The following is a 12,030-nucleotide window of genomic DNA, read 5'->3' on the forward strand; positions in this document are numbered from 1 at the left end:
CAAACTGGAAACCAACTCTCCTCTTTGCTTCTGTCTCAGTCAAATTTCTCCATATTCTTCAATTATTAGTCACAACATGTTTTTGTTCAGAAATCATGGGTGCTGAAATGCTACTGAGACTAGCTATATCCCAAACTTATTGACTCCCACAGATAATTCTTCTGCTTCTCAGCACTTCAACAAAGCTCCTTCTTTCTCTTGTCTGTACATATGCATGTGTGTAGCGGAGGATGGGGGAATTATTAACTTGAATCCTCATGGCCTTTCTTTCTCTTAGTGCAGGGAGTTCAGGACCTCCAAGCAGGGATTTCATTTGTACAGTAAAATTACAGCTCATTAAATTGGCTTGGCACTGATAAATCCATTGGCGATGCTGTATATTAAGCTAACACCATTGAAATGAAATATACAGAAGGAGAAAAACAATTCTGGTTTAAGGAAAGAGAATGTGTTAATAATTTGCCATGTGGTAGGTTTTTTGTGTTCTGTTCTTTAAATACATGCACTCATGCTCCCCCGCTCATTATAATACTTCCATTGAGACACTACTATTCTGAGTGTTACAACTGAAGTTTTTAATAACTAAGCTTATAACTAAGTACCTCATTTTAGCAAGGTACTTAAGCATATGCCTAACTTTAAGCACACGAGTAACCTCATTGACTTCAATGGGCTATTCAAGTACTTGAAGTTAGGCAGTGCGTAAGTACTTTGCTGAATTGGGGCTATAATTAGTTGGCCAAATTAGGAGGTCTAATAGCTGAGATAGTAACTCCTGCCTGAAGAAGAATACAGTACATAGCATGCACTTTGCTTAACAAACAGGAAAATCCAAACGAGTGAAGAATCAGGCCCAGTAACTTTGGAATGGTCCCTAAAACTGAATTATGTTGTACATGACTCAGCTTAGACGAACATAACATCAATCAAACCAAGTAAGCTCTTAACGGTTTTCTAATTTACAATTAATTCAGTAGTTAATTTAACACTGATTCCAGAACACAGCTTTACAAAACGCATGTTCATGTAGCCAAAGGGTGAGCGTGGTTCAAATCCTCCATTACATGACAAGAGAAACAAGAGGTGAACAATAACTTTTATTTCTGGCAAAGGAAAAATGTCAAAGGAAAGAGCAGATAATTAATTTTAACATGGACAACACATCCTTCCACATTTACCGGGCCTGGTTTAGCACTGTGTTACTCCTCTTTCACGCTAGGGTGACTCCATTAAATTGCAATGACGTTATACCAGAATAAAACTGGCATAAAGCTCAGACCACCTCCTCTCAACAGCAACTCCAACTTCATCTTGCTGTGAAAAAAATCTCTTCCTACTTTGCTGACAAGGATTAACAAATCCAAGCAGGCACTTGAATCCAGAATTGTACAGACCCTACCAGAAAAGCAACACACACAGTCTGCAAAAAGAGGTACTAGAATCCAGGGGTGGCAGAACTGGGCTATGTGTGTGTGTGTGTGTGGGGGGGGAAACTAGTGTCCCCCTCGATGGGAATATTGGGGGGTAGATCTGTGTTTCCATTCCTTACCAGTTCTGCCCCCACAACGTCTGGCAGAGGTGAGAGCAGATAAGTACCTGGCTATGTTCTCCATGTGTGGGTGTGGGGCAGGAGGGGGGGAAATGCAAGCAGAACCCGGAGGAGGCATTGCAGCCATCACTGGCTTATGGCACACACGAGATCAAAGTGGCTGCTGTAGACCAGGTAGGACTCTTGGACCAGCTTGGTTCCATCTTCCAGCCACTTCCAGTCCTTGCAGAGACACCTGGCCTTGGGAAGGGGCAGGAGCTTGTGTGCCAGATGTTGGAGTGGGGGAGGTGATAGGACAAGGAGACTGGCCTCTGGGTGGGAGACATCAGTGCTCAGGGCTGTAGGAACAGCAGTAGGAACTTCCCATCCTGGAGCCAATCCCTCCCTACACAGTCTATAGCTCCCCTTGCTCCCTCTCCTATCCCTCTGTCCCTCCTGCTAGACTCATTGAAAGAAGTGTAACCTAGCAGCTAGGGTGCTTAACTAGGACTCAGAAGATCTGGGTTCTATTCTTGGCACTATATCTAGCCTGTTGGGTGACCTTGGGAGAGTCATTTCACTTCTCTGTGCTATTAGTATTACTGACATCCTTGGTAATGTACTTGGAGAACCAGCACTATTGAAAAGCTAGGCATTCTCATTATTAAGCCAGTACCCCCACCTGTGACCTGGACCCATGCCCTCTTTCTGGTGGTCAAAGCCATTGAGGAATGTGTTGGTCCAGTGCTATCAGAAACAGACATTCTAACCCCCGCCCCCAGCAGGAATCATGCAGCGATCTGTCTCTTGTCCTCCAAATAGAACAAAAATCAACACTCTTCTTTTTGCTTCATATTTCCATATTATTGATAAGATAGGGTTTTGAAATGGTTTCAATAAATTCATTCAGTACCATCCAGTCTTGGATCTCCCATTTCTAGTCAAGGTGATAAAGATGATGATAGGAGACCAACTTCAACACCATCTGACCTCCACTGATATCCCAGATTCCTTCAAGCCAGATTACTGTACCAAAATAGCGGTGGAGTAGCAAAAGTGCAATAACCTCTCATCACAATGGACAGAGATGAAACAACTATGTTGAGGCTGGTCATTCTACCACTGGTTTTTACCACAAGGTACTGCTGCCCTGCCTGTGTGTTCTGACAGGAACAGAATCATGCTACTTTGGCTAATCTATTTCCTTTCTCACAGAAAGCAGCTGCTCCTCCTTGCTGTCAGTTCTGGTCTGTGGAGTGTCAATGTACAACTATTGAGGGACATAGTGAGACAACATGGGCTCCAATGCCAGTTATGTATCAATGACATACTGCTCTTCATGCCTTTCATATCTTGCATAGACAGTGTGGCCTCCCAAACATCTCAAAATATGGTGGACATTGGCACCTGCATGGTGGAAACTGGAGACTGTTGAACAGTTGGCTCAAACAACCCAGAAAGGCTGGAAAGGGGAAATGCTTTGAGGAACGGGGCAGCTACACCAGCTGCCCCCTCAATTAAGCACATTTGCTCTCGCAAGAAATGCTTCTTCTTTTGCAACCCACCTCGGCAGCTACAATCGTCCAACATATCAAAAATAATTCAGCCCATGTGCAAATTGGAAGGAACTGGAGAAAAAAATAATTACAGCAGCAGGCCCAAAGCTTTAGAACACACTCTCAAAGGAGATCAGAAGGAATCTACCTTTGCCATTTTCAGATGACAATGTAAAGCATTTCCCCAAAGAACCAAAGCAGAATAAACCCTAGCAGCACACTTCAAAGTAGAACTCAGTGATTAGAGCAGAATAGGATGAAGAATTTCTGAACTGATCCCAGCATTTTCTACAACACATGAAGATATTATGATGTACGGTATTTAGAAATGCCACCCTCCAGCTAGACAGAGTAATGGAAAGGAATTCTTATTTCAAGTGATGGCCTACTTAATAAAACTGGCAAATAAGACAATAATTGTCTTATATGAAATTTCCCATTCTTTTAAATGAAAAAGCAGACTTTATTTTCCCGGGTGTCATGAGTAGAAATATTTCCCAGGGATTATTAAATCATAGTGTACAACAGTCTCTTCTATTTTAAGGGGGTTGGCTTCTCTCACTTGAAATGCTTCTTTTTGCTTCATAGTTCCATATTATTGATAAGCTAGGGTTTTGAAATGGTTTCAATACATTCATTCCTAATCATTGGGCTTCCTGGAGTTCCTAATGAACAGTCACTAGATTTAAGTATTGCATCCATAGCTATTTCATGCCTATATTTTATGAAATTTTCAAAAGTCTTGTTAAAAAAATTAATCAAAGAACTGGAAAATGATCATAGTTTACTTTTCCTAGCAAACTTTCAGTGAACTCTGATTCTGCAGTAGACAGACCAGTTTGCATGTAATGATATGAACATGTTTGTGATGCAGCAGTAATGTATGTAGTACAGCCTGTTTGCAGGAGAGCAGTTTTCATGTAAAGCCTCTTTTATACAGAGAGAGGCAATGAGGATTCTAAACTTCTCCAGTCTGTGTTCTTGGAGTCTTGACTAATGGCTGAGGTCGCCTTGCAGAGAGCATTGATTTGAGAGATATTGCTGCATAAATAAAAGCACAGCATGACACTTATGACTGAGAAAACCAGGCCCATCCAAAGTGCTGATTGGCTCCCCTTGCAATGGGATACAACTTGTTACAAATACACCTCTCCAGTTTGGGCCAGTCGCCCACAGGCTGAGCATCCTCCCTGCTGTCTGAAGTCTGATGTGAAATGCTCAGGTCCTGGCAGAACAACCAACGTCTGTCCCCAGCTGGAAGGAACCGGTGGCTGAAAATGAAACAGCGTCCTTCTTCCTTCCCTTTGATCTTCACTCTTTACTGCTTCTGTGCTCTACAGTTCACCTCAGGTAAGACCCAATCTATCCCCATAACTGCCTCCTACGTACCTGATCTATGTGGATAAAGCATAGTCGCTAGAACAGGACTAATACAGAAAGCTTAACTAATTCCTCTCTCCTTCCCTCACACTCCTGGCTCTGCTTTGCAGTTCGGAGAAGCTAGACTCGCTTCAGACTTGGAGAACAGTTGTTCCAAACTAATTTGAACCTGATCTCTAACATTAAGCTCTTCCAAGGAGCAGAACGTGCAGGGCTGAAGGCTGCAAATAGTTTAAACAAAGGACGTGGCTATTGGCGTCCTTCCTCCCAAACCATCAGCAGCAAAAGACCGGAGGGCTGTTGCAGTTTTTAAGATTGGACAGTGCTCATTTGAAGGGGGCAGGGCAGGAGGGGGCTGGGTGACATGCCCCTTACTTGATGAACGTGGAGACTCTTAGCAGGTGCACAATAGGTGCTTATAAAAGTGACCGGGACAAGTGACTTGAACATGAGAAATGGACATTTTCAATAAGCCCCGAGGGATTGGTGGGCGAAGAGGGAATGAATATAGCCCTGGGACCAGAGCCTCAGCTGGAGTGCGGCCGAGTTCGGCGGAGCTACTCCCATCGACACCAGCTGTCAGTGCTAAGGGTGGACAAGAGGCTAAAGCGAGCAGGGACAGTTTGGGAAGAGAAGGCTGGGGACTGCCTCTTCTGCCGGCGCCTCTGTCCAGGGTGCTGAAGGGGGGGATCTGCTCTCGGCTGCGCGCCCGGGGCATGCACGGGACCCCGCTGATGTGCCCGGTGGTGGGCACAGAGAAGGGGGGGGGGGGGTCGGCATCACAGCACGTCCTGGGAGCAGTTCGGAGCGTGTGTGTACACACTCCTGGGGGGCTGCCCATCCCGACAGCTAGATCGGCCCCTGTAGTGCACGCCGGGCGGGGGGGAGGGGTTGGGTTATTTTTTGCTCTAGGGTTTCACATTGGAAGGGTACTTTTTTTTTTGCTCTTTGTTGAAAAATATTCTTTAAAAGAACAAAGCTAAGCACCCCTGCTAAGCCCTCTCTCTGCCTTAGTGTTTTAACCCGGCTCGGGTTCCATTTGTACCCGGGTTCTGGACCCGTTATAACTTCCTCCTGGTCTTGGAGAATCCGCTCCCTGAATTTGTACTGGGGTAGCTTTCAAATGAAGGGCACAGTCACCCTTTTCGTGGAAATTATATTTGTGGCTGCTTTATCTCAATAGGGTTTCCTCAGCCTGTCTCCCGTTCTATGGATGCTCCAGACGTTCCTAAAAGCGAGGTACGAAACGTTTTCATAACATGGCAATCATAAACACGGCTGAATTACCATTAGGGAATGAGAAACCGAATACACGTGATCATTTTCCGGTTAGCCAGTGGCTAAGGATGCATTATTAACGACCCTTTGCTCCCCATTCTAACACCACACACATAAATATGCAGAGTGGAAGGCTAATAGGGGGTTAATTCAGGAGTGGGTCTAGGGGCTTGCCGCCTTTTGTAGGTCATTGTCTATGCTGCAATTCTGAGAGAGAAACAAGTTTGGTATCACTTATATGGGTTTTACAAAGAGAATAAACAAGCAAATAGGACACTAAACAAATATATTACTGACTAATTTACTAACAATTTCCCTAACTAATTGAAAATATAAGACAATGCAATGATCAAATCTAGGTTACAGTTGAGGTTGAATTGATAAATCAATGAATTAACAATAACATGAAATGGGGAAATGTCTACTCCATCACCTCCCAGTTAGCGTATGTCTATAAAGCAACCTTTTGCTGCCCATTTTAACAAAATACACACATTCGGAGTATCCGAGCTGGGAAAGGCCTTGATAGAATATTACTAAAGCAAAATTTTCTCATGCTAAAATATGGGTTTAAGTGTATAACTGATCTTAATGTCTAATCTTTATTTTTAAGCTGGCACTGTGTTTCAGTCAGTGGACAGAACTGTCTAATCAACCCCAGGTAAATTGACTTTATAATTTATTGAGCTGACTCTACTCTTCCAGGTACATTGGCTATCCCATAACAATTAAAATTAGTATCTGAAATCATAAATGTAAATACCTCTTCCATCTCCTCCAAGGTGTTGAATACTCAGCTGTAATGATGTAAATGGTTCTGCTGGCTTATGTCCTATTTTCCCATATTATCATTTAGTGAAATTGGATTGTAAGTATTTGTTTTTAATGTGGCATATGATTATGCTGACATAATTAATATATTAACAATTTTTTCCTGATAGAAAATATTGTGTAATTTTTATATCTGGTAGCTGCAGAAAGATTTACTCTGGAATAATGCCATTGGCTTCAGTAGAATTACTCCTGATTTAAACTGTTGTGAGATGAAAATCAGGCTTCTTACCTCAAAAGTCACGTACAAAACATACCATAAATGAATGTATGTTTAAAAAATTATTTTTCTTTTAGATCTCCAGTAAAGTAATGGATCTTTGTAACGCTATTTTTAATAGCATGCAGATAGAGGAGGTAAGGTCTAATGATTTTCTTTCCTTGAAGAAAACTTTCGCAACTTTTGTCCAACCAAACAGAGTTTGACTATCATCATTATCTTTACTAGGAAAACAACAAGGACATATATAAAAGAGTAAGTATTTTTCCATCTTAGTAATATATGCGTATAACTTCAACTCTTAGATTTGATAAGACTATATACTAAAATTGCTCTTTTTATGCAGTTTTTATTTCACTACTCCAGAGTTCAAGAACCAACATATCCACTTAAAACTGGGGTCAGTATTAACATAATCATCACTTTTGCATATCATAAATATGTGAACAAGATGCTTACTAAGTCTATGATTCAGCAATGTACTTAAGCATATCCCTAACTTTCAGCATGTGAGTAGACTCATTGATTTCAACGGGGGTGTCTCACATGCTTAAGTACCTTGCTCAATCATCTACAGAAGTTCAGGCCTATGAGATACTGAGGCCCTCAACTCATGTTGATTACAGCCAATGTCAGGATCAGCCCCCAAAGCTATTTTTTTCCTAGTGCACCTTTTTGGTTAATGTTAGCTATTCAAGAGATTTACCCACAAAAACTAGAGAGCTCCTGGAACCCTGTTTATATCTGAATGGCTTTAGTCAGAAAAGGATAAAATGCACCATGATTATGGAGTTTCAGACAATGTTTACTCAGATCATGTGCAATGACTTTAAAATAATTACAGGAAGTGTTTTTAAAAGGTTCTTCTCTATCTTTTCTATACTTTGTCAGTTTCTTTACCTTCTAATTCTGAGCACAGTTTTTAAAAAATTGAATAAAAAAGCATTACAATATTTACATTGTATTCTAATTTACAGCCCCCCCAAAACAAAAGTAAAACAAAATAAAAACCAAACAAACACCTTTTAGAACTTGACTGTGTAGTAAATATATTTAATACAATGTTAGCTAAACCACAAACCCACAAAATGCTGATTAGGGGTTTCCCAAAGTCAGCTAGAAATTATGGGTGGAATCCTGATCCCATTTAAGTCAATGGTAGATTTCACCCTATCTGATCATTCTTCAGGCCTGAAAGATGACCCATATTGCATCTTTCCAAGTGATGTAACTGACCTTTGCCACATAGCAGTTTGTGGCCACGTTTCCAGAATGTGGTCTATTTGGGGCCTTATCCGAAGCTATAAGAATGTCTCAGAGCCAGGATTAGGTCAAGCTGTGAGGTGTGGAGAAGGAGGGATTCATGTGAACTCTAAACATTTGTCTAGCTTCACAGATCTATTAGGACATGAATCTCTCTGTCTCTGGCCCACCTGAACTTTCCCCAACACCCTGGAAACCATGGGCTAAATTCAGCCTTAGCATAAAATGTTATTTCTTATTGAATAGATCAGGGGTTGGCAACCTTTCAGAAGTGCTGTGCCGAGTCTTCATTTATTCACTCTAATTCAAGGTTTCGCATGCCAGTAATACATTTTAACATTTTATAAGGTGTCTTTCTATAAGTCTATAATATATAAATAAACTATTATTGTATGTAAAGTAAATAAGGTTTTTAAAATTTTTAAGAAGCTTCATTTAAAACTAAATTAAAATGCAGAGCCCCCCAGACCAGAGGCCAGGACCTGGGCAGTGTGAGTGCTGCTGAAAATCAGCTCGCGTGCCACCTTCAGCACCCGTGCCATAGGTTGCCTACCTCTGGAATAGATCCTCCTCTTACATGGTCTTATGAATCTGTGTGGTATCATGTGGATTAGAGTTTGATTAAGGCATTAAGATTAAATTTTAACACAAGGGATGACATCTTTGCCCCACTGAAGTCAATGGCAAAATGCCCAGTATTTCACCCAAAATGTGTAGTGTTTCTTAAAGTCACCCGAAAGAACTGGGTAGACAGTTTAGTTTCTCCCTCCAATCTTTGTGTAAGATTTACAGGTGGAGTTTTCAAAGGAGCCCAAGGGAGCACCCAAATCTCATTGAATTTAGGTCACTATCTCAACTAGACTCCTTTGAAAAATTCAACCTATGATTATTACAAAGCTCTGTTAAGAAGTTCATGTTTTGGAATGATTCTGCACTAAAATAAATTAAGTTGTATTATAAATAAGTCTGATTTTTGAAGCTCCAGGCTATCAAAAACTTTTAGTCAGCGACTATGTTTGAATGTTGTGTGTCTAATTGATCTTAATACAAAACTAGTGTTCACAATATCTCTTTGTTGTAGTCTTCCCCTGTGCATCCTTTAATACGCCTTGCTTCAAAGCTCTCTGAGAGAAGAATGAAAAGATTCCTAGATCCAGTATGCACTTGTTTCTTCCATAGTATTTTATGGCACTAAAAGTTAATTTCAATTATTTTATAAATCATTGTCTCCATGTTCGAACTGTGAATATCTAACAAAGGAAAATCCTTTTGCTTTATATCCTGTCCTGAGCTCTGCTCTTTCCTTCTCTATTTTTTCCTTTTTTAAATTTAAATTCCTTCCCTTCCCTTTTCAACCTCATCTCCCCTTTTCTTCGTCTTGCTATCTGTTCCCCATTTTCTGGCCCTTCTCCTCTTTTATTTTTACATCCTTGCTCTTGTCTTCCATTTTACTTACTCATCTTTAAAACTTATCCCTGATCATTAAATCCAATCACTGGTGCTGCTGTCACTGATCTCTGCTGATGCTACTAAATGTTTTTTTTTCCATGTAAGGTCCAGTCAAAGTCAGTGGGGCTCTACAGGGGGTTGTCCTTGCAGATCAGATTGAAGAATCAGAGCCTTCACTGACACAGGGCTTGATCTTGCTGCCGCTGAAATCAATGGCAAAACTTGCATTGACTTCAGTGGTGCAAGGTTGGTCCCAGAATGAACTACCTTCTGAAAAATAAGTACAGCATGAGCTGAGTTTAGTAGCAACAACCAAGATTGGATTTAAAAAAAAAATCAGTGGAAATCTTAAAGATGGGGAACCAACCACATTTCAACAAGGCAAGAAAAATCAATATTACTTTGAAACCTGGTGAATGCTGTTCGTTATGTTCCCTTCAGTTCAGGCATTGGATTGTTCTCAAGAGCATGACTGTCTAATTTGAATTACAGTGACAAGAATGTATTTACCTTGAAATCGGTTAAAGTAATACTTAAAATAAAGGCAGCAAATTTTGATTTGCTTCTAGATTTCCTGTAACTATCTAATTTGTGTTTAAAATTCTCACTCCCCCCCCCAAAAAAATGGATTGGAGCAATGTACTTAACCTGTACTGGAGGATTATGAAAATCTCATGAACAGATGGATATGTTAAAACTGATATGCACTATCACCTTGCAGGAATCACAGATTGCTGCTGCAGAGTTTACAAAGAAGGTACGTTAAATTAATTTAGATTAAAAAAAAAACAGAGACCACAGTTGTTCTGAATTAGTTCACATGCTGCTTCTGAGAGATAATCAATCACTTCTAAATCAGCCTTCAAACTATTTTCTAAAGCCCATGCAACATCATATTTAATTATGGTATTTTAATATATGTACATCAGACAAAATGGATGGTCCTTGACAATTCCCTCTCGGTATTAATGTTTAATCAGTAGTTCAGGTGAATGGACACTGGGGACTAGCAGTATCTAGTTATTTGCATACTGCTGAAAAGGCTCCTGAATTATTGATGACAACAGCTCTGACAGTGACACAGAGACTTGTCAATATAACCATACTTTAGTTTAAAAATACACGTATTTTTAATGGTTTGTGTTTTATTTTACAGGATAGTGCTGGTACCATGGGACGGCCTTTTTTTCTTTTCAGGGTATCAGATTTGTCTTTTCCTTTTTACAGTTTTGAATCATATACAATTTCATATATCCATAGAAAACAATATCAAATGGTTTACATCTAAAAATTGTTGCCTGGTATTCTAGATGCTGCAGCCTAAAATCATTGCTTGAAAAGTTTAGGGAGTCAATGTGGTGTGGTGGTTAGAATAAAAGGTCTATAAGACTCTGAAATCCTGGGCAGTAATGGATTAAAACTTTCTGTTGCACAGGGGTGACCATTAAAATGTTATCCCTTGAGCTGTTCCACCTAGAGATAGATGTTGGGGCCAAATGTTTATTTCCTATTAGACTGACTAGTGCACTGGCACTAAATTCAGCAGACAAACATAACCATTAGCAGTGCACTGACCAAATGGTCCAATTAACACATTCAGTGCACAACAGAGTAAAAAAAAATGGAAATTATGAAAATCTGTGGTTATTTTTTTTCTTATCGTGACTGTTGGATCTTTGCCCAAAGTAAGTATCTTGCTGATCCAGTTCTAACCCAGATTCAGCTAGTGACACACAATGTTGACCCGGGCAAAATGTTTTTCACATGCCTCTATCAACACAGCAAGAAAAATCAGTTAAAAAGAGGCCCTGACTATAACCTGGGCCCTGGTTTAGCAGGATACTTAAAAACGTGCCTAGCTTCTAAACAGGTCAGTATTCCAAGTGATGTCAGTGATATGAGTCACATGATCAGAGTTAGGCATATGCTTATATATCTTGTTGATTGGGGCCAAGATGCTGCATAAAAAATTAATCAGATTCTTCAGCTGTTGGTCCAGAGGCTGACTGAAGATGTTACAGACCATGGGAATTCACCCACCCCATAGATAAGCCCTATTTCTACTCAAGACTCATCACCCACGTGTGGTAAATTTGGAACAAGATTTTATGATTTTCCTAAATGCACTATGGGCGTCATCTTTTGCTGCATTTACTTGTCTGACCTCAATATGATTATTTAATTACATTTTCAGCCTAGAAATGGAAGAACTATCGAAGATGGTGGTGAGTAGCCTCTGAAAGGTGATTTAAAAAGGCTTCATTCTATTTACTCAACAAATAATAATCTTTGACAGAGAAAGTGTTATTTAGAAATAATTTGTTACACGCTTCAGCCCCTTCACTGCTAGCTGCTCTGCACAGGGACAGGTGTCTATTTGCACAGAACCACTTGAAGGATCAGGGAGTCTTATGTGTGCACTGTAGACAAGCTAATGAAGTTGAATTTTTTTATAAAGTGAGCTCATTATAACTTTAATGCTCTGTCAAAGAAGTAGTAATACAAGCATAAAACATTTCTACTAT

At 40.3% G+C, this 12,030-nt stretch overlaps 1 protein-coding gene across 1 annotated transcript; it reads left to right on the top strand.

Moving 5' to 3' along the window:
- The first annotated feature begins 4,314 nt into the window (after positions 1 to 4,314).
- On the top strand, positions 4,315 to 11,738 carry NMS (neuromedin S). The gene is made up of 10 exons (XM_045026330.1): positions 4,315 to 4,434; positions 5,648 to 5,703; positions 6,356 to 6,403; positions 6,871 to 6,930; positions 7,022 to 7,048; positions 7,140 to 7,193; positions 9,138 to 9,212; positions 10,227 to 10,262; positions 10,662 to 10,703; positions 11,700 to 11,738. The coding sequence occupies exons 1-10, from the start codon at positions 4,362 to 4,364 to the stop codon at positions 11,736 to 11,738; spliced, it is 510 nt and encodes a 169-aa protein (XP_044882265.1). The 5' UTR covers positions 4,315 to 4,361.
- The last annotated feature ends 292 nt before the right edge of the window (positions 11,739 to 12,030 follow it).

Source organism: Mauremys mutica, chromosome 1 (genome assembly GCF_020497125.1).
Source record: "Mauremys mutica isolate MM-2020 ecotype Southern chromosome 1, ASM2049712v1, whole genome shotgun sequence".
In the NCBI taxonomy this organism is placed as follows: domain Eukaryota; kingdom Metazoa; phylum Chordata; order Testudines; family Geoemydidae; genus Mauremys; species Mauremys mutica.